This window comes from Papio anubis, unplaced genomic scaffold, assembly GCF_008728515.1.
Source record: "Papio anubis isolate 15944 unplaced genomic scaffold, Panubis1.0 scaffold292, whole genome shotgun sequence".
In the NCBI taxonomy this organism is placed as follows: domain Eukaryota; kingdom Metazoa; phylum Chordata; class Mammalia; order Primates; family Cercopithecidae; genus Papio; species Papio anubis.
In genome coordinates this window covers 91,162-115,525 of record NW_022163018.1, presented here as the reverse complement: position 1 = coordinate 115,525, position 24,364 = coordinate 91,162, and the positions used below count along the sequence as shown (strand labels likewise).

Here is a 24,364-nt window from a genome sequence, read left to right as displayed (position 1 = left end):
TTTTTTTTTTTTTTTTTTTTTTTTTTTTTTTTTTTTTTTTTTGCTACTTTTATGACTGATGCTGCCTTAGAGGCCACTATTACCTTGTTCTGGTTATTCTGTAATCCTCACAGCAATATCTTATAAAACAAGAGACCTATGATAGGGTAGGTTTTCACTCTATATATTGAACTCTTCATTGATATGTGGACAGAAATCACCAAGTAGAGGACCAAGGAAACTAATTAAGTTTATACACCATCTCCAGTGGGATGGGTCAGATGGAAGGATCTGTTTTCTTGATTCCCGTCACATGGACCTGTTGATCTAATTGGATCCCTTGGCACTACCTGCTTATAAAATTAATATTGAAACCGTTGTTTCCATTCTCTCCAGATGCTACCTTTATGCCTGCATCAGTTTTCTCTAGCATTCCCCACACTTCCAAATTAGAAAGTCTCTGCTTCTACAAAAATATCACTGTTATTACTGATCTGGACACAAATCAGCAAGTACTGGATACCCAATAAAATTTAGTAATTGTCATTATTGTTCTATAAATACTATGTAGAACATATATTGTATAATATTCTATGAGCACATCACATTTCATTATGTATAAATTGTTATATCATCTATGATATTGTTAACATGATGTCTTTTATTATAGTCAGAGTAATTAATTGTAATACAAAGTAGGGTTTGCCTAGGAAAGAGTAAACGAGGAATCACTTTGGGTTACTACTCTATAATCATTGGAAGGATTGGTACAACTTGTTGAAAATACTTCAAATATGTCGGATTCAGTGATTCTTTGAAAAAATTATTTGGAGTGGAGTGATGCCCTCGACATTGTGGGAAAAATTCTTAAAATGTGAAATGTACTATAATTCAAAGAAGCATCTTCCTAAGATTTAGAAAGAGAGGCAATATGGTCTAACTCATTTTCAAACCTTTTTGACCTTCACCCTTAGTAAGATACATATTTTACATCGTGATCCAATGTATACATTCTATCTATCGATAGGTCAATCTATCATCTATCTAGAACTAAAAATTGTCACAAAACAATACCTAGTTAACTAGATTTGATATACTTTATATTTTCTGGACTATTCTATTCCATTTCTTTTTAAATACTGTTTGTGATCCATAGTTTGAAAAATGCTAGATTCATGAAAAGAGCTATAGAGACAGACTTCGTACAAATCTCTGTCCCACTATTACCCCTTTCTACAAGCTTGCCTAGTTAATTCTTTCCTTTGAATCTTGTTTTCTTCATATATAAAGTGAATGGGGTTGTTCTACTAAGTAAAGACAATTATATGTGAAGTGATTGGCATGTAGGAGGCACTCAATAAATCAATAAATGATAAGGTAGCAGATAATGTTTTCTAATATTAATCAAGTGTTTTCCACTGCACTTCCTTATGCGCTTTGTCATCTATTATTGAGGCAAGGTTGTTACAGAACTGCTGGACTGTTCTTATCTGTTTCATCTTTCAGTTAATTGATTCAGTGTCTCTTTCTCTTTCTCTTTCTCTGTCTCTCTTCCTCTCTCCGTCCATCTCAGACATCTATCAGTAGTCCAACAGTCCAAGGAGGGTGGGTCCAAGGACAATGTAGACAGCCCTGGGCCTCTGCCTTACTTCCTGTGCTCACAGCAAGCTTAGCCTCTTTGGCTCTTCCTCCTTGGTGACCACATTCTTTATCTGCTGTTCCCCATGGAGGGCAGCTGTGTTCCTCTTTTTCCCTAGGACCTTAGAGTCAGTGCCCAGCTTCTGAGTGCCCAGTTATTCTCCTTTCCCAAGATGCTGCTGCTCAGGCTTTCCACAGTTTGTGTCTTCTGGGCTGGCCCCTCTGGCCCTCCAGACACACTTCTCTAGGTACATAGCTGATATGCCACAATTTAATTAGCCATGGGTGATCTTAGCACTGCATGTTTAGATCACCCATTTTTGTGGGTTTTTTTTTTTTTTTTTGCTAAATTAGAAAATTTTGCAGTAAATAAAAAATCATGTATTTAGTTGTTTTAAATTTTTGGTCTGGTTTTCACTAGAAAAATTGCCATAAATATATCAAATTTCATCAAATTTGGTACCTTTTTAAAGTTAAGAAATGAAAACAATCCATATACACGTAGTTTACACATGTATATAGCTCTATATAAATATAGGTATATACATATACTTTTCTTTTTACCAATAAGAGCTTATATAATTCAGAAGGGGATTCCTCCACTCTTCACGATGAATTTAATGTGGTCATCTTTACTTCACCACTAGCCAAATTACAGTCTCTATGCATCATATAACAAATTCCTAATGACATCACAAGTTATTTGACATCACAGTTCTATATTCTGTTCCTATATATATAATATGTAGATGCCAGTCTTCTATTTTACTACTCATTTACAAAAAGTGGCTTTTAAATAAAATTACCCAGGTAAATTTCTATTCATATCTACAATGAATAAGCATCCTTTCTCTGTGTTGTTTTCAACCCTGGAAATCAAGATATAACAATTCTGTAGTTCTTTCTCAGTGTTATTCTAGAATTCATGAAGTCAGCAATCTCCTATTCCTGTAGACATGACGAAGACAGATGCAAGAGCAAAAGTGAAAGTGAGAGAACAGGAACAAAAGACATCCACTAAGCCTGGTTTCAATGAGGTCACCAACCATTTCATCGTGTCTCTTTACCCCTAAGAATTATTTAGCACTTGATCACATCATCACACAGTCCATATGATTCCCAGATTATGATGGCTAAAATATCCAGAAACAGATTTTATTGTCTTAATGAAACAATCAAATTCAACATATGGAAGTTAGCCTATTCTGCATCGACTAGAAAGTAGTCACTTTCTAACTACATGACAGACAGAAAAAGTACTAAAGGAAGTTGTATACAATGAAACCATTAAATGCAGATTTGCCACAAGGCAAGATGGTAATACTTGAACATTATGAAGTGCAAAAACTGCACGAGCACATTATATTTTAAACACTTCATCCATTTAACAAACTATGTACCCTCTTCAGCTAAATAAGATGAATTGAGATTCAAGAGGCAGCACCATACTGGCAAATCTCATCCTAAAGGCATCCATTAATATAAATCAACAGCAGCAATTTGGTTTGATCATTTATTTGCAAGAATCATTAAGGTTTATTAGCATAATTGTTCCCTCTGGGATTTCATGTCGAGAAAATGAAGAATGGCATTATCAATATTTAAAAGATAAGTGTGTGATGTTCAGAGTACTTCAACAGTCATCTGCAGGTGGTGTCCAGCTGCAGCAAATTAGATTAGATTTGAGCATTTTTCTGAACGAAAGAAAAATTGTTTTGTTCTAATTGCTTTATTTTATAAAGCAATACCATTTTGTAAATAATTTTTACTGTATAGTTACATGTAACAGTGCACATCTATTAACATGCTTTATTTCAGATCAGTAACTGTTAACTTCAACCCCGTTATGTTGTAACTATTGGGGGACATTAATCAGTATAATTCATCATTTATTATAAGGAAAAGTTCCTTCCCCTCAGTACTCTAGACCTTTCAGTCTAGACCTGTAGGTAAAAAGCTATTTTCTAGAGGGAAATGAACAAGAAGACTTCCTTGTAATGTTGGGAAGGCATAAATCCTCCCTTAACAATGAAGTATCATTTATGATAGTAATAATTTAGTACTAGAAACAATATTTAAATGTAATAATTGTTTTTTAATAATGACATGCAATGGAATGTTATGTAGTGATAAAAATAAATGAGCTATCAAGTCACATAAAGATTTGCAGGAACCTTTAAATGATTGTTGCTAAGGGAAAGATGCCTGTCTGAAAAGGCTACGTACTGTATGATTCCAATGATATGGCATTCTGGAAAAGGCAAATCTATAGAAACAATAGAAAGATTAGTGGTTTCCAGGGGTTTGTGAGGAAGGAGTGAGGGAGAAATGAATAGGTAAAACACAGCGACCTTTTAGGCAATAAAACTATTCTGTATGATACTGTAATGATAGATACATGACAATATGTCTCAATTTTCTGACCTCAAGCAATCTTCTTGCCTCAGTCTCCCAAGTAACTAGGATTACAGGTGCAAGCCACCACTCCTGGCCAGATACATGACATGATGTATTTCTCAAAACTCGCCTGGGAGCAGTGGCTCATGCCTATACTCCCAGCACTTTGGGAGGCCAAGGTGGGCGTATCACTTGAGATCAGGAGTTCAAGACCAGCCTGGCCAAACTGGCGAAAATCCGTCTGTACTAAAAATACAAAAATTCGCCTGTAGTCTCAGCTACTTGGGAGGCTGAGGCAGGAGAATCACTTGAACCTGGAGGGCGGAGGTTTCAGTGAGCCGAGATCATGCCACTGCACTCCAGACTGGGTGACAGAGTCAGACTCCATCTCAGAAAACAAAACAAAGCAAATCCTCATAGACCTATACAAAACAAAAAGTGAACCCTAATGTAGATTATGAACTTAATCATATTAATATTGGTTCGTCAAGTGTAACAAATGTACTACACTAATGTGTAATGCTAAAAGTAGGGGAAATTGTATGGGTGTGGTGGGGAGGAGAGGTGAGATGGGGAATTCTCTGTATTCTGTAAATTTTTCTGTAAATCTAAAACTGCTTCGAAAAAAGAGCAAAGTCTATTAAAAATGTAATAATTGTTAGGCTAATGTTTTTACAGGTTAAAATCAGCTAATTGTTACAATTGATTAAATTTGTCTTGGATTTAGGTCAATATTCTGGCCAAAAATCTTTTTCACAGATTACCTATTAAATTATATGAATCCTTCTACCATATCCACTGGAAATGAGGAATTATAACTGAAGTTCCCTTTAGAAACAAAAGTCCTCAATTCGAGAAGCAAACAAAAAACATACATGTTTGCTGAAATACTTTGCAATGTCACTATTTCACTATTAGGAATTAACAAATTAAAACCCACATTCTATTGACACGCTATTGAATGTGTTATACCCTGTTCAACCCTGAACCCATGCCTGACTTCTATCCCTTCTATAGAGGGCCCAACCCCTTGCGGAGATGGATATGCTAAGAAGAGAAATTTATAGCAGGCTGCCTGCTTTGCTCCATTCCAGATCAATTTACACAGAACACCCAGGGGGCAGGTTTACGCCTTCTCTCCATTCCTCTCAAACAGTGATGGCAATGAGTGGAGTAGCAGTGACAACATAGATATGCAACCACGTGATAAATGACCAAAGGACAGAGAGAGGAGCGACCTCAGTTGTATGATGGAGCCAAGAGAAGTCGCTGATTTTTAGTTGTTTTTTTTCTGGTTGTAAGGATGGGGTGACAACTTCCAAGCTTTTACACGTCAGCACTGAAACTGGAAGTCCTATTTGTTATTAATCTTTAAGCAGACATATTGCTACAGAAGATAGACTTCAAATTAGAATAACACAAAGTTATACCACTAATCGCCTTTTAAAAATATTTTAGTGTTGACAAGATTTCTCTGAATGTATCATTTCTAAAATCAGTATCTAATTTCTCTGATCCATTATCGTTCTTAAACTCTCCCATTTAAAATGGACTTTAGTGTCTAACCTGCCTATGAAATGAACCAGATCAACATCCTGCCATCATGTAACGTGCTCTCTCTTAGTACCTGGACCACATAGCAGAGTAAGATTCATATGGCTCATACATTTTAGTCCCAAAAATTACCAGCAGCTTCTGCAGGGTGTGAAGTGAAGGCTGCTGGAAGCTCATGCTACCTCAGTGCCTCGCAACCCAGCAAAGGCGACAGCGACCTGGACTCCCACAGCTGAGGATTAAACCAGTCATCGTCCCTAGCAGAGCCTGGCTGACTAGGCATTTAGTGTGCAGGATGCTCCATGCGTGGAAATTGCCTTTGGCTCCAGGTATTAGGCAGTAGTTTGTGTATTTCTCTGTGCACAGTTTCCACAGGCCTGATCTTCGCTCCCAAACCCACTCAAACCACAGTTCGGCCGCTGGAGGGAAATCGAGCTTCCCTAGCCCACTGCAAAGTCCTTGGGGTCAGGCCACGATCTGAACGTCCCGCTTTTCTAGTTTAGACCTATAGAAGTAGCCCTCCTGCCCGTTCCTAAGAAGCTCAATGCCGATTGGATCTTTCCGCGCCCAATGGGAGGCCACGCCCTGCGTGGGTCAGTCTTGGTCGAGCGGAGGGCGGGCAGCTCCACCGTTGCCAGGACGCCGCGTAAACACCCGAGCGCTCGCAGCCAGGTGCGCTCCTTGGGGCTGCTGGCTGCTGCGTTTGCGGCGGGAGGTGGTGGCCGCGGTCCCACGAGAGGGGATATTTTTCGTCAGCCAAGATGGTGAGCCAGTTGGGGGACTCGAAACTACTTGTTTATTTGTTGATTTAAGTCTAGTTTGGCGCTCATTTGCTTCTAAAAAAGGATTTTAAGTGCTTAATCTGGGCATTAATTGGGGAACTTGTATTTGCTTTCGGAGGCCTCAGGTCCTATTAGAAGGGACGCTCGCGGTGATTTCCAGCCTTTTTGGCTCTTTTCGGATAGTATATTAAATACATCTTTAAATCTGCCCAGTAGAACCTCTGAAGAAATAAGTAGAAATAAAGGTGTAGGAGAAAGCGAATGGATAAATAGCAGCAGCGAGTTGACCTGTTACACTTATATTAGGAAAACCTGAGCAGCTTCTGAACAGCAGTTTATGGCCCTGTGATGGTAGTCGTGGTGGTGGTGGTGGGTGGAATGAAGGGAGGAGAAATTCCCGGGTGGTAGTAAAGATATGGGTCCGTAGGGTGCGATTAATCCTAGCACAGCTATTTTTTAGCTGCAGAAACTTGGGTAAAGTTACTTTTCATGTCTCATCCATAAAATAGGAAATAATAGCAATACCTATTTGATCGATATGTGAACATATTTATCTACCACGTTTACTTTTTATTCGGTATACTCCTTTGAATTTAGGAAGGAAGCCAGGCTCTTTGTGTCCTTTGTTACTAAGGTTTATATCAATATATTTTTTTAGATTTTGGAATATCAAAATATGCATCTTTTTTTCTTCCATCGTAGGCTTCCAAAAGGAGAAATATGAGCTGTAGTGAAAGGCATCAGAAATTAGTAGATGAAAACTACTGCAAGAAATTACATGTCCAAGCGCTAAAAAACATCAACAGTCAAATCAGGAATCGAATGGTGCAGAATGAAAATGATGACCGTGTTGAGCGCAAGCAGTTTCTCAGATTATTACAAAATGAACAATTTGAGTTGGATATGGAAGAGGCCATTCAAAAGGTAAGTTTTTCTATTCATTGTTACATTTTGTTTTCTCCATTTTGCACCTTGGAAATGATGAAAGCGAGCTGCTAATGCTGGAAATGAGTAGATAAACAGCAGCAGCAGGTAAGGGATGCCGGATTGTGCCTCAGCTCATTGTAATCGGAAAGAGCTGGGTTTCTGGAGCCGGCCTGTCTTTGAATCCTACTACTGCTATACCTTAGCCACGGACCCCTGAGTAAGTTGCTTTTACTTTTTTTTTTTTTTTTTTCTTTTTTTTTGAGACGGAGTATCGCTCTGTCACCCAGGTTGCAGTGCAGTGGCACGATCTTGGCTCACTGCAACCTCCGCCTCCGGGGTTTAAGCGATTCTTCTGCCTCAGCCTCCCGAGTAGCTGGGACTACAAGCGCCTGCCACCTGGCCTGGCTAATTTTTTAATTTTTAGTAGAGACGGCATTTCACCATAATTGACCAGGCTGGTCTGAAACTCCTGACCTCGTGATCCGCCTGCCTCGGCCTCCCAAAGTGCTGGGATTATAGGGGTGAGCCACCACGCCCGGCCTGCTTTTTTATGCTTTTTCTATAAAATGGGGAATAATAATAGTACCTCCTACTTAGGATTGTTTTAATAATGAGTTAATACATGTAAGGCCCTTGGAATAATGCCTGATATAGAATAAGCACTCAGATTTTTTTTAACATAAATATGAACTCAGTCATTACTACAAGTTTTGTTCATGTAAGTACAATTGTGTTGCCTTTCATAAATTTCTAAAAACAAAAGTTTAAGGGTGCCTTTAAAAAATTTACTGAAATTAACGTGTACATTATTAAGTGGTAGAAAATGAACACTTTGGTATATCTCAACATTTTAAGGGATTAAGGTGGTAGAAAAGGGAAACTAATAAGAATCGAGACATGACAGAAGTGAATTCTTATAAATACATGAAAGGTATTCTGCTATGTCAGTAGTTTTTGAGTACCTGCTGTATGTTAAACATTTTGGAGGATTTTGTGGAGAATAACAAAAGCAAATTTAAAAAATGGTATCCACCCTTCTGTGTTCCAAATTCAAAAGCTTAGATACGATTTTTTTTTTTTTTAACTCTGCGAAAGCAGATCTTAGGGGTTGGATATTTTTCCTATTCTTTTTATTATTTTTTTCTTTAATTTGAAAGAAAATCCCAGGTATCAACACCAACCCTTTCCTACATACTTAAGAATACATCTAACAAAATATGGATGTTTTCTTATATGGAGTACCATACTATTATCTCGCCCATTCCATAAACACATTTCTGTGATTGTGTCAAAAATCTGCTTTTACAGTTGGTTTGTTTTAACCAAGATCCAAGCAAGGTTCATACGCTGTATTTGGTGGTTATGTCTGTTTAAGTCCCTCTTAATTGAAAACAGCCCCTCCTTCACCTTTTTTTTTTTTTTTGACTTCATGTTTTTAGCTTGTTAAACTAAGCCAGTTGTTTTATCCAGTAGCCCACATTCTGAATATATATGTTTGCTTCCTCATGGTCCTTTAATTTATTTCCCTATCTGTTATATTTCCTCTAAATAGAACCTAGCCATAAAGACGCAGTTAGATTGCGGTCCACCTTTTTTGGTGAGAATACTCCATAGGTGAGGCTGTCCTTGTCATTGTGTCACAACAGGGAGCACATGAGGTCTGGTTGTTCCACTTTTAGTGATACCAGTATTGATCAGTGGGTTTAGGGAGACAGTCTGGTTTTTCCACTGTAAAGGTTCCCATAAACTTTCATCTGTGGTTTCACAAAAGAATTTTTTCTTTCATTAGTGGTTACAAAAACTGATTTTCTGATTCTTTTACTCCTTTCACATTTAATTAGCTGAAATTCCTTTGTAAAGAACGTTACCTCGGGCCAGTGCAACTGCTCACTCCTATAATTCTAGCACTTTGGGAGGCCAAGATGGAAGGATCGCTTGAGCCCAGGAGTTCAAGGCTGCAGTGAGCTATGATCTTGCCACTGCACTCCAGCCTGGATGACAGAGACCCTGTTCCCCTGCCCCTGCCCCACAAAAAAAAAAAAAAAAAAAAGGAAAAAGAAAAAGAACTTGTATTATTGACTAGGGTTATTTATTCTTACTGAAAAAGGAAACAGTTAATTTTCAGAGTAAAGAGTTGGTGTCCTATTTTCTTCCATTGGTGTCTACCTATCTTGTGGTTGTTTTATAAAATTTTGTTTTTAGTTTTTGATTTTGTCTCTTTTTAAAAATACCTTTATGGACTAATAGATATTTATGTACTTAATTGCATTTATTATTTTTGATGCTCAAATTATTTCATCCTTGGCCATTGGATGCCCTTTTACATTGCCTCTGTGTTTTTTTTTTTTTTTTTTTTTTGAGACAGAGTCTTCATCTGTCTTCCAGGCTGGAGTGCAGCCGCACCATCTTGGCTAACTGCAACCTCTGCCTTCTGGGTTCAAGAGATTCTCCTCCCTCAGCCTCCCAAGTAGCTGGGATTACAGGCCTGCACTACCATGCTAGGCTAATTTTTGTATTTTTAGTAGAGATGGGATTTCACCATATTGGCCAGGCTGGTCTTGAACTCCTGACTTCAAGTGATCCGCCTGCCTCGGCCTCCCAAAGTGCTTTGATTATATGTGTCAGGCACTGTGCCTAGCCCTCTGTGCCCTTTTGACAATATTTCCTTAATCTTTGATACCTTCCTTGCTTTCTGTCAAAACAAAATGTTCTAGGCTTGTGATAATTTTATGTGTCAACTTGACTGGGCCTTCGGGTTTCTAGGTATTTGATAAAACATCATTCTGGGTGTTTCTGTAGGTTGTTTTGGATGAGATTAGCATTTAAATCTGTAAACTGAGTATAAAGCACATTGCCCTCCCTAATATAGGTGGGCCTCATCCGATCAGTTGAAGGCCTGAATAGAACAAAAAGATTGACCTTCCTTTGAATAAGACAGAATTCTTCATGCCTGATTGCCTTTCAGCTGGGACATTTGCTTTTTTTTTCTTGTCATTGAATTGAAACTAAAACATTGGCTCTTTCTGGGTCTTGAGCCTGCTGGTTCTCAGGCTTTAGGACTCAAATGAGAACAAAACCATTAGTTCTTCAGCTTGCCAGCTCACCTTGCAGATCTTAGAACTTGCCTGCCTTCATAATCACTCACTCTAGAGAACCCGGACAAATACAAAGCTTATCTCTTGTATTTCTTGTCCTACACCTGGAATCAGCCATTGTGCTAGGAAGCCCTGTTATCATTTAGTGGAAATAATATTTCAAGAAAACTTGGGTGCTAGGTTTACTCATAATTCTTGGGTTAGAATTGCTTCCAGGTCTTTTCAGTGAACAATCTTGGAAATATGCATATTTTTAACTTTTTATTTTGAGATAAGTTTAGATTTATAGGAGAGTTGCAAAAATAGTGTAGAGAATTTGCATATACCCTTCACCTGACTACTTCTTAACATCTTACATAGATGAAAATCATAAAAAAGTTATCAAAATAGAGAATTTACCTTTGATAGAATACTGTTAACTATGAGATTTATTCCGATTTCATCAGTTTGTCCACTAATGTCTTTTTTTGCTAGTTGAGGACCACAGATTGCATTTAGTTGTCATGTCTCCTTAGTTTTTAGCCTTGAGAGGAATATGACTATGTCCTGAGTCACATAGCATGCTGCTACAACTTCTGCTTTTCCAATTACAGATTAAATCCTCCTTATTCTTGTTCTGTAAATGATTAGGAAAGACACCAGAGATAAGACCCCTCAAGATCATTACCCTTTCTCATGGAATGTTCCTTGGAATGCAACTAATTAAATTGCTATAATATATACACTGACCTTATATGGAAAATGTTGCAACCCTGTTAAGCTTCTCTATCTCTACCTATATAAGTGAAACCTTAACTTCCCCACGTTGGAACAATGACCCATTATTTTGCAGTTTGTGTTTCCTGAGTGGCTATCCTCAAGCTTTGCACTTGAATAAACTATAGTCATATATATGTACACACACACACACACACACACACACATATATATTTTTTTGAGGCAGAGTGCTCTTGTTGCCCGGGCTGGAGTGCAATGGCGCAATCTTGGCTCACTGCAACCTCTGCCTCCTGGGTTCAAGTGATTCTCCTGCCTCAGCCTTCCAAGTAGCTGGGATTATAGGCATGCGCCACCACGCCCGGCTAATTCTGTATTTTTAGTAGAGACGGGGTTTCTCCATGTTGGTCAGGCTGGTCTCCAACTCCCAACCTGAGATGATCTGTCCTCCTCCACCTCTCAAAGTGCTGGGATTACAGACATGAGCCACTGTGCCCGGCCAGTCATTGTTTCTCCTCCATTCTTTGTCTCCTCTAGTTTGTAAGAATTCTTCACTTTTTCCTGTCTTTCATGACCTTGACAATTTTGAAGAGTACACGTTAGTTGCTGTAGTAATTTTCAATTGCTAAATAACAAATTACCACAAACTTAGCAGCTTAAAACAACACCCATTTATTATCTCAGTTTCTGCAAGTCAGAAATCTAGGTGTGGTGTAGCTGGGTTCTAAATATACTCCTGAGAGATAATTGGAGGCATATATCTACATAAAACTCATACATGAGTGTATATAGTAGCATTATTCATAACGCCCAAAAAGTAGAAACAACCCAGATGCCAATCAGCTGATAAATGGATAAACAAAATGTGTTACATCTGTACAACGGAATATTACACAGCCATAAAAAGGAAAGAATTACTGATACATGCTACAACATGTTAAAAACATTATGCTGATTGAAATAAACCAGATACAAAAGGCCACATATTGTGTGAATTCATTATATGAAATATCCAGAATATGCAAATCCATAGAGACAAAAAATAGATTAGTGGGTGACAGGGATTGGGGGAAAAGGTGAGAGGAATAGTGAGTGACTGCTAGTAGGTTACAGGTTTCTTTTGGGGTGATGTAAACATTCTGGAGTGTTGACATTTTATGCCACACACAAATGTAGACATGGATGTGCTATATATTGTGTGTACACACAATCATCTATATAGATCTATGGCATTTATAAAAATATATTTATAACATGGCAGCTTTATAGCTGCCGTTAGCACAGATGTTTATAATATATAGCAGAATTATTCATAAATGTCAAAATTTAGAAGCAACCAAGATGTCCTTCAATAGATAATGGATAAACTGTGATACATCCAGATAATGGAATATTATTCAGTGCCAAAATGAAATGAGCTATGAAGCCATGAAAAGATGTGGAGGAATTTTAAATGCACATTACTAATGAAAGAAGCCAGTCCAAAAAGGCTCCATTCTGTATAATTCCAACTATGTGACATTCTGGGAAAGGCAAAACTACGGAAACAGTAAAAATGTAAGTTGTTTTTTTAGGATTTTAGGTGAGGAAGGTTTGAATAGACAGACCACAGAGGATTTTTAGGGTAGTGAAATGATTGTGTACAATACTATTATGGTAAATACATATGATTATGCATTGCCAAAACCCATAGAACGTGTACCACCAAGAATGAACCTTAATGTAAACTATGGACTTTGGGTGACAATGATGCATAGGTTTAAGTAACGTAAATACAGGTTTATTGAGTGTAACAAATGTACCAGTCTAATGGAGGAGGTTGATAGTAGGGGAGGCTGAGCATGTGTGGGGACAGGGAGTATATGGGAACTCTGTGTACTTTCTGCTCAATTTTGTTGTGAACCCAAAACTTCAAAGTCTATTTCTTTTAAGGATCTGGAACGAAATAGTGGTTACAGACACACAATATTGTGAATATACAAAATCACTGAATTGTGAATTGTAAAAGGTGAATTTTATGCTATATGAATTATATTTCAATTATTAAAAAATAACATGTACTAAGAATATTACATAAATAGCATCAAACTGTATGTAATCTTTTGGAATTAGCTTTTTTCACTTAGCGTAATTCCTGGAGATTCATCCAAGTTTTGCTTGCATTCTTTTTTATTGCTTCATTTCTTTTTATTGCTGAGTACTATCCCATTGTATGGATGTACCACAGTTTATTTGACCATTCACAGGATGAAGGATGTCTTGAGTATTTTCAGTATTGGCTATTATGAATAAATCTGCTGTAAACATTTGTATACAGGTTTTTAAATAAAAAGTTTTCATTTCCCCGGGGTAAATGGTTAAGAGGTACAATTGTTGAGTTGTATGATAATTGCATGGAGGCTTTTTTTTTTTAAAGAGACAGGGTTTGCTCTGTTGCCCAGCTGGAGTGCAGTGGCGTGATCGTGGCTTACTGCAGCCTTGAACTCCTGGTCTGAGGTGGTCCTCCCACCTCAACCTCCTGATGTAACTAGAACTACAGATTTGTGCCACCACACCTGGCTAATTTTCTGTAAAGACGGCATCTCTCTACGTTGCCCAGGCTGGTTTCAAACTCCTGGCCTTAAGGATCCTCCTGCCTTAGCCTCCCAAAGTACTGGGATTACAGGTGTAAGCCACAGCACTCAGCTGCATGTTAGTTTTATATCAAACTATCAAGCTGATTTTCAGAATGCCTGTATCATTTTACATTCCCAGGCAGCAATATATGAGTAATAGTTTCATGCCAGCATCTGGGGTTGGCACTGTTTTTTGTTTTGGCCATTCCAATAGGTACGTACTAATATCTCATTGTAATTTTAATTTGCATTTCTTGATGGCTAATGATGTTGAACATCTTTTCATGTGTTTTCATTAGATACTGAATTTAATCAAGCCTCAAGATCTTTCTGCCATTTTACAGGAAATATAAAAGAGAAATAAGTTCAGTGATATATTCTGGGGAAGCAATCAGTCAGATGCAAAATGTGGAACATTCTACGGGATGTATGTCCTAATTTCTATAATAAATCAGTGGCTTCGGGGAAAAATGTATGTAGAGAGGTGATTGTTACAGAATATATAAGAGACTTAAGAAAAATAATAATTAGATGCAATATGTGGATCTTGTTTGGATTTTGATTTGAGCAAACCAACTAGAAAAGTATCTTGAAACAACTGGGGAAGCTTGAATATGGACATGGTATTAGACATTAAGGAATTATTGTTAATTAGACATGTTGATGACATGATTGTTTTAAAAAATTCTGATCAGGTAGATATTTGTACTGAATTATTTACATGGTAAATGACATGATGTCTAGGATTGTTTTAAAACACCCTAGCAGAAAAAGAATAAGGGAAAAAAGAGTGAAATGGAAGGTAGAGAAAAAAGATTAGCAGAATGTTGACAGTTTTTGAAAACATGGGTGGTGGGTACCTGAGAGTGTACTTTAATATTCTTCTTGCTATTGGCAATACTTGAAATTTTCCATGATAAAATCTTTTGAAAAAGTCTTTATTAAAACAACATTTTGTATTTTAAAATAAAACATCAATTGTTGGCCTTAAGGAATTTAGTTTTCTGTTATAAAACAAATTCAACCTTGATGAAAAAAATCTGATTCTAGAGCACAAACAACAAAGTTACATTTTTCATTCAGGCAGAAGAAAACAAGAGATTGAAAGAACTCCAGCTCAAACAAGAAGAAAAACTGGCTATGGAATTGGCAAAACTAAAACATGAAAGTCTAAAGGACGAAAAGATGAGGCAACAAGTAAGAGAAAACAGGTATCTTGGTTTCTCTAAATTTCATTTATTTAGTCTTTATCTTTAAACTCTTACGTAATTCTTAGCACCTGAAAGTGAAGTTTCTTTGTTTATATCTTTTCACTTAGTTAATATTTTGCCTGGAAATACTTATTGCTTTAAGTTCTATAAATATTTATTTGAGAAAATAAGTTGTATTCATGGAAGTGCGAATATTTACAGTGAAAAATAAATATCAGTCCCCCTGCTCTTTCCTTTATGCATAAATTTTAAAATGACCTCTTATAAAAAACGAATTCCTAATCTTAAGAGAAACCTTAGGTAATAACTAGTTTAATTTTATACCTCTACATACATTTCCTACAGTATTTTTGGAATGACTCTTGAGCCTGTGTTTCAGTACCTCTAGTAACTGCAGTAGGAACTTTTTAAAAGTTTAATGTTAAATAATCTTTCCCCCCCTATTGTTTTAAAATTAATTTCTCTGAAATTCATGCATCTATCTTCTTTAGGATGTCCTTTCATACATTTGAACACACTAAATGTTTTCTTCTATAAGTTAACTATCCCTTGCTCCTTCAGTTGTTTCTTATATAACCTGGCTTTAAGTTTATTCATCATCCTGGTTTCTTCTCTGATTACAGTTTAAATTATTAGTGTTCCTTAGTGGTCCCCACCCTTCTGTATAATACTCGAGGAAAGACTGCCAGCTACTCCAGATGACAGGACATTATTCTAGAATGTTTCTTGATCCTGCCTAAGGTCGAATTACTTTTTAGGAACAGCCTTGTCACAGTGTTAATCAAAACTCAGGGCCAAGTAAATGCTAATCATATACTTATGTAATTGAATATATTGGAAATTTACTTTGATAGTTATTACATTTTATCTTAATTGAGCAGGATGTCTACAGAATATTACAGGAACCATGGATGAGCTTCAGGGATTTTTGAACCTTGTTAAATTATATTAATATGTTTGGCAAATGTATCCATGTGCATTTTTCTGGCTCCACAACTCTAATCAGATTCTCTAAGAGATTACTGATCCTTAGAAAAGAAATTTAGAATTACTGCTAAAATCTGCATATTGTTCTAGTCTCAAACTATCTTTTTGGACCCTAATTCTCCAGTCATCATTAGCTGTTACTCATGGTTTTTTTTAATCACCTGAAGATGAAATATTTCTTATCTCTAATTCACTGAAAACAAGAATTAAATAGAAGAGCTTTTCACTTGTAGCAATTGCAGATTAGGTTATTCAGATAAGTGTTCCTCCTGAGAAAACATCTAGGAAAAGCATAAAATTAAGATCTGTGAAAGGAAGGAAACCAGAATGTGAGCTTGGCATTTGTGGTGGCATTTCCTCTAGAGGTTTCTGCTGATTCCAAAAAATGGCTGAGAGTTAAGTGAAGCAGAGCTTGGCCAATAAGCATATGGCAGTATGTTCAACAGCATTCTACAAGCTGTACACTTAAGATTTGTGCACTTTAGTGTGTGTTTTACTTCAATAATACAGAATTAGATTTTATTAGATAGACATAGATTAAGGGATAATCTGTGAAAAGGTTCTGGAAAATATTCAGAATAAAGCATGGAGAGACAAAAGGACAGAAAAATACAGATGAGAATTTAAAAGAGGTATGGACTATGGTACAAAATTCTAGCAGATGTATTAATATAATTTTAGTCCTCGTAGAGAGGTGAAAGAGGGTAATACAGAAGCATTATTTGAAGAGATGCTGGCCAGGAATTTTCAGAAAATTATAAGTAATGAAAACTATACTTTCAATTATCCTAATAAAACTTTTAAAATCCAACAGTAATAGAAAATCATTAAAAAAGCAGCCAGAACAAAAAAGATTATTACCTCCAAAGAGACAACAGTAAGAAGTATGACTTAATCCTGAATAGAAACAGTTGAAATTAAGAGAGAGCAGATTTACCTGGGTATGAAAAAAATAGAATGAACGAGTAAGACCTAGTATTTGATAGCACAACAGGGTGACTAGAGTCAATAATAATTTCACTGGACATTTAAAAATAACTGAAAGAGGATAATTGGATTATTTGTAACACGAAGGATCAATGCTTGAGGGGATGGATACCCCGTTTTCCATGATGTGATGATTATGCATTGCATGCCTACCTCAAAACATCTCATGTACCCCATAAATATACACAAATATATACTGTGTACCCACAAAAACTAAAAGGAAAAAAGTGCTTGAGTATATACAAACAAATTTACAAATCACCCAGAATTGTATACCTTGTGAAAAATGTTTTCAAACCAACTCATTCAGTTGAGTACTCTTTCACATAGAGTATGCTTCCTCTCAGCAGTGTCAGAATTGCTAAGAGTTTTTTTTATTTTGTGCAAAAGCCATACTAAAATTTTGACTGTCATGCAGAAATGGACCATATTTCAAATTGGTATATTCATGTGCAAATTGGCAGGTCTAAATTCAGGGAAATGCTCTGGTGCTTAAAATGTATCCTAATTTATTTAAAATCACCTATATTAAGATTAAGCTTTTTTAATGTAAAAGAAATTAATTTTTTAGATGCATGGCACATTTAAAAAACTTTGAAGTTTATTTTGAAAATATTTCTTTGAGCTCAGAAATGATAAGACTCCTGTTAATTGATTTTGGAACACATGGTTTTGTACTCCAAGAAAGTACTTAAAAGATAATTTAACTTTGCTGCTGTTTTTAACTGGAGTTGGGAAACTTACTGTTTATTTTTAGGAATCCTATTTTAAATTATGGCACTAAACAATTAGTAGTTATAATTAATTGCCCAATTAATTAAATGTCTTTATTACACAGTTAACACATACTGTTATGAAAGCAAAAGCAAGTACCTCATATCTCATTTATATTTAAGTTCAGCAAAAACCATTTCAAAGAAAAGACAGACACAATTTTTCCTTCTTAATACTATTACCATTACCTTGCTAATACCAGTACAATTATGTTCTGGACTGATAATCAAGCTGTTAATTCATAAAATAGATGAGATGAATTAAAAGAGCACAAAATAACATTTTCTGATAATGTTATTCTCAGAAATAACAGAAGATTGATCACCAATAGTCCTGCATTAAAGGGAATACTAGCAGTTCTTCATTAGGTATTGATAGAAGAAGAAAAATGATCCCAAGCTTAATTTTGGAACTGCAAGAGGTACATGTGTAGTAAATTTAGGTGAAATTTGAATGTATAAAACATTGTGTCTTTTGGGAATTAAAACATGTAAAGAGTTAAAAATATGACAAAAATGAGATAGGAAGTAAATGAAGTTAAAGTCAAGAATCTTGCATTGTCAAATAATAATGGATAAATTTATTCTCCTGGAAACAAACATGCTGTAATATCTGTAATAAAAATTTGGAAAAGAAAATATAACTGACTAATAGAGAATAAAATGTGATAATTGGAATTGATGATTCCAAAAAAGTCATGTGAAAAAGAGTTGACATAGCAGGCTTGAAGCTGCTATCTTAGAAAGTCCTGCTTGGAAGTTTGGTCCTTGGCTGGTGTCTGGAAACTGGGCTTTTGAGAAGTTTCTTACCACTTAACTGCTAAGAGTGACTCACTGTGCCTAAACTGTGAAAACAATATGGATTATACTGAATACCCATTTTCTTTCTGGGAGTCTGAGATTTGGTACATTTTAAGTAGAGGGTGCCTAAGTTACCACCCCCAATTAGAACCCTGGGCACTGAGTCTCTGATGAGCTCTAATGTTGTCTGGCAGACATTTCACACATCACAACTCATTGCTGGGGAATTAAGCATGTCCTGTGTGTTTCCACAGGTAGAGGCCTTTTCCACCTAGTTTTCTCTGGATTTCACCCCATGTGCCTTTTTCCTTTGCCAATTTTGCTGTGTATCTTTTCTTTAAAGTAAATCATAGCCATTGAGTATAACTATATGCTGAGTCCTGTATCCTCCTAGTGAATCATCTAACCTGATGGTGGTCTTGGGAACCCCCAACACAGAAGCAAAAGGGGAGAGAAGAGAGAACATAGGACAGGGAGGACAAGTAGAAAGAAGATACAAGCTTGTAAATGGAAACCCAATTATATTAGTAGTTATAGTAAACATATTTGAACCATTTACCAAAATTGATGAAATGTATCAGAATAAAAATAGCAACAGATTTTCAGAGGAATCCATTTATACACAGTATTTTCTCTGTCTGTAGTGGAATTAAACTAGATGTAAGCAATTAAAAAAAAAACTAGGCAATCTTTATATCCTTAGGTATTTAAAAATGTGCTTCTACATTACCCTTTGGTCAAAAAGTACAGCTGCTCCTTGATGTACAATGGGTTCATGTCCCAATAAACTACATTTCCAATTTATGACAGGTTTATTGGAATGCATCCCCATTGTAAATTGAGGAACCTACTGTGAATGCATATGGTTTTCTCACCATTGTAAAGTGAAACCATCATTAGTCAGAGACTGTCTATAATCCAAATTGAAATTAGAAAGTATTTTTAACAGAATAATAATGAAAATACCACATAGTGAAAGTGGCAGGATTAGATTGACATTAGCAAAATAGCAGAGTAGGCAGCTCCCAGCTCCCAGCCCATCCCTCCACCAGAAACATCAGAAAACAAGCAGAAACTCTCCGAACCAATTTTATAAGAACTTTGGACAGCATTCAAAGGTTTACTGCAATCAAGTGAATGCTGAAACAAGAAAAAGCCTAAAAGTGGTAGGAAAGTTTTGTGATATCTTCACTTGCCCTTTCCTCATTCCCTCCTAGCTCAGAGGCAGGTAGCCCTTGTTCCCAGTGCAGGACCCTGGTCCCTGGTTCAGGAGGAGCAGAGCGGATCTTATTCACAAATTGTTGGGCATATCTGTTCTAACCTACCTTGGGGCTACCTGAAAACCTAACACAAGGCACCTGTTTTACCTCACTCAGAACTCATTTAGGCCAGAAGGACAAATTGCATCTCTGACAAGGATTTAATATCTGAAATATATAAAGAACTCATACAATTCAATAATTTAAAAAACCCAGTACAAAAATGGACAAAGAACTTAGACGTTTCTCTAAAGAAGAAGTTCAGTGAATGATAAGTACATGAAAATATGCTCAACATTATTTGTCATTAGGGAATGCAAATCAAAACCACAAGAAGAAACTTTCACATCTAATAGGCAATTTTAATAAAAGTAGTGGAAAATAATAGGTATTGCCAAGAAAGTGGAAAAATTGGAACCCTCAGAAATTGCTGGTAGAAATGTAAAATGATGGAGGTGCTATGGGAAAAAGTTAAACACAGGATTACCATATGAGCCAGCAATTCCACTCTTAGGTATAAATATACAAAAAATTCAATAGTGAGACTTAAATGGATACTTGTATACAAGCATTTGGTGCAGCATTATTTACAATAGCCAAAATGTTGAAACAACCTGAATGTCTATCAGATAAGTAGATAAACAAAGTGCAGCATATATACCCTATACAATATCCTTCAGTTATAAAAAAATAATGAAGCACTGATACATGCTAAAACGTGAGTGAACCTTGAAAACATTATGCTAAGTAAGCCAGACATAAAAGGACAAGTATTGTATAATTCCACTTCTGTGAAATATCTAGAATAGGCAAATAGACAAAATGTATATTAGGAATTAGCAGGGGTTAGGGAAAGGGAAGAATGGGGAGTTATTGTTTAAGAGGCACAGCATTTCGCTTTGAGGGGAATGAAAAAGTTTTGGAAATAGTGTTGATGATTGCAGATCACTGTGAATGTAATTAACACCACCGAGCTGTACATTTAAAAATGGCTAGGATGGCAAATTTTTGTTACATATATTTTCACACGGTAAAAAATGGTATAGAACTGAAAAAAAAAAAAAAAAAAAAAAGAAACCAACTTCTGGCATATAGTTAAGGCTGTTCCTCAAGGGTAGGTCTTAATCTGAAATAACTATATTAGAAAGGAAGACTCCGTCTGGAATTATTAGAAAACAAACTGCAAATTCTCTTCTGGAATGATTACAAGAAGAATGTAGGAGGAAGGCAATAATAAAGATAAGAGCAGAAACGAGTGAGTTAGAATATAAACATAGAGTAGAATAAATAAAGCCAAGAATTGTGCCATAAAAAGGTGAATAAAATTGATGACCCCTTGGTAGGAATGATAGAGTGAAAGAGAATGCACAAATAACCAGTTTTTGGAATGGATAATGGGATATCACTATAGATCATACAAACACTTAATGGACCAAAGCAGGATATTGCAAACAATTTTATGAAAATAAATTTGAAAACGTAGATGAAATAGATAAATTCTTAGCACATTTTACCAAACTGATTGGCACAAGAAGAAATAGCTAAATGTTCCTATAACTTTTAAAGATATTGCATCTGTAATTTAACCTTGTCCACAAATAAACCTGCAGGGCTATGTGAATTTTACCAAACATTCAGGACATAGTAACACCAGTGTTACATAGTTCTGTAGAACAGAGAAAGAGGAAGCACTTCCCAATTTGTTTTAATCAGATCAGTACCTGAAGAGGATATTATGAGAAACCTGTAGACTAATCTCTCTCATGAATTTAACTCCTGTAATCTGAAGTATTAGTCAATATGAAATCCAGTGCTATATAAGAAAGATAAATCATCCTGACCAAATTTAATTTATTCCAGGAATGCAAAGGTGGCTTAACATTTTAAAAAATCAGTAAATGTAATTCATTTTATTAAAAATTATATGATTAGAAAAAGCCCATTGATATGAATCATCATTCTATGATTTAAAAAAAAAAAAGAGTGTAGCAAACTAGGGATAAAGAGAATTTACAGCAATATTACCCTTAATAGCAAAATGTTAAACACTTTTCTTCTGACATTGAAAAGAAGACAGGGATGCCTGCTCTGACAACTTCTAGTAATCTTTGTATTATACATACTAATCAGTGCAGTAGGGCAAGAAAAAGCAAAGACAGGTGCCAGGATTGGCATTAAAGGAATAAAACTTTTAATTATTCACAGATGATATGATTATATGTGTAGAAAATCCTAAAGCATCTATAAATAGCCAGATGGCTCATACCGGTAGTCCCAGCACTTTGCAAGGCCAAGGCGGGTGGATCACCTGAGGTCAGGAGTTTGAAACCAGCCTAGCCAACATGGTGTAACTCCATCTGTACTCAAAACACAAAAAATTAACTGGGCGTGGTGGCACACAACTGTAGTCCCGAGCTGAGACAGGAGAATCGCGTGAACCTGGGTGGCGGAGCTTGCAGTGAGCTGAGATCACACCACTGCACTCCAGCCTGAGTGACAGAGCAAGACACTGTCTCCACACACACACAAAAAGAAAGAATCTAAAAATAAGTAAGAATGAATAAATCATTCTACCAAAAAAGCATATGCACTTATATGTTTACTGCTGTGCTATTCATAATAGCAAAGACATGGAATCAATCCAGTTGCCCATCAGTGGGAAATTGGATGAAGAAAATGTGGTACATATATACCATGGAATACTCTACAACCATAAAAAGAATGAAATTATGTCCCTTGCAGAAACATGGAAGGAGCTGGAGGCCATTAGCCTAAGCAAATTAATGAAGTAACAGAAAACCAAATACTGCATATTCTCACTTATAGGTGGGAGCTAAACATTGATTACACATAGACATATATGGGAACAACAGACACTGTGGACTATGAGAGGGTGGAGGAGGAGTGGGGTAAAAAACAACCCATCTGATTCTGTGCTCACTACCTGGGTGACAGGAGCTGTACTCCAAACCTCAGTATCACACAATATTCCCATGTAACAAATCTGCACATGTACCCCCAGTATCTAAAAGTTGAAATAAAAACTTAAAAACCACTTTAGTAGACAGTTTGGCAGCTTCTTAAAAAGCTGAACATGCATCTACTGTATGACCTGATCATTCCACCCCTAGGTATTTATCCAAGAGAAATGAAAGCCTATGACCACAAATAATTGGTACTCAGATTTCCATAGCAGCTTTATTTGCAATATCCACATACTTGAAAGAACTCAAATGTCTGTCAGCATGCGAATAGATAAGCATGTGAGTGGATATCGATAATCTAAAATAATATCCTGCAATAAAAAGGAGTAAGCAATTACTATATACAATAAATGGATGTATTTGAAAATACTGAGTGAAAGAAGCCAGAGAAAAAAATGGTACCTGCAGTATGATTCCATTTATATGAATTCTAGAAAATTCATAATGCCTAAAGTGACAGCAAATTAGCTTGCCTCAGGATAAGTACAAACATAAAGGGGTAGAAGAGAGGTACCACAGGTTTATAAGGAAATGATTGGAATGTGTTCATGATCTTGATTGTGGTGATGGTTTCACAGGTGCATACATATGTCAAAATTTAACAAACTGTATCCTTTAAACATGTTCAGTTTATTGAATACTGTACATCAATAAAACTGAAAACTAAAAAATAAATTCAGTGATGTTGGGTATAAAGTTAGTATATAAACATTGTATTTCTGTAAATTATCAACAATTAGAAAATGAGATTTGAAAAATCTGTACAAGAATATGAAAAATACCTAATGAAAAGTATAAAACTACCAAAATAAAACACAGATATAAAACATTGATAGACTTTTAAAAAATCCAATTAATTAGAAGGATACACTATGTTTATTGAAGACTCAGTAATGTAAAGATATTAGTACTTTCCAAATCAATTTATGAATTCAGTACAGTCACAGCCAGTTTTGTTTATTGTGAAGTCTGACAAGCTGATTCTAAAATGTATATGGAAATGAAAGTATCAAGAATGGCTAAGACAGTCTTTAAGAAGATGACAAAAATTGGCGACTTATCCAGGATATGAAGAAGTATTATAATTTACGGTAGTTGAGATAGTGTGGTATTGACACAGGATAAGCAAACAGATAAATGTAGTAGAACACAGCAGTCCTTTTCAACCAGAAAATGTAAGCCCTAATGCCCTAACGACGTCCATTAAATATAATGAATTATCTCTCCTATGGATGTAAAATAATAACCCGCTGTATTCCCTCCAAGTAAATTAAAAATACAGTCACTCAGTTTTCTGTGAGGTTTTCATTCTCTTATGGTCCTAACATTTAAATTTGTTTTTGTTTTTTTAAACAGCATTGAGCTCAGAGAATTGGAGAAGAAATTAAAAGCAGCTTACATGAATAAAGAAAGGGCAGCTCAGATTGCTGAAAAGGATGCCATTAAATATGAACAAATGGTAATCAGGTTTCTGGTCATTGTTTTTAGCTTCATTTAGAAAATAAAAATTAGACTTGTTTCTTAAAAAATTGTCATATTGTATAAAGAATTTACATTGCTAGATTTCTTAAATATTTGTAAATTTTCAGATCCTTAAGATGTAGAAAATCCTGGGTGATTTCATTTTTAGTATTAGAGCCTTTTGGAAACATAGGTTGCTG

General features: G+C 35.9%; 1 protein-coding gene across 1 annotated transcript in view; it reads left to right on the top strand.

The window, feature by feature from the left end:
• Positions 1–6,173: 6,173 nt before the first annotated feature.
• The window catches only part of LOC116272982 (meiosis-specific nuclear structural protein 1), a 33,803-nt gene continuing 15,612 nt past the window's right edge, over positions 6,174–24,364 (top strand). The window contains exons 1-4 of the mRNA XM_031661902.1: positions 6,174–6,332; positions 7,053–7,274; positions 14,785–14,912; positions 24,060–24,162. Coding sequence (XP_031517762.1) covers positions 6,330–6,332; positions 7,053–7,274; positions 14,785–14,912; positions 24,060–24,162 — 456 coding nt within the window. The 5' untranslated portion in view covers positions 6,174–6,329. The remainder of the gene's footprint in view (positions 6,333–7,052; positions 7,275–14,784; positions 14,913–24,059; positions 24,163–24,364) is intronic.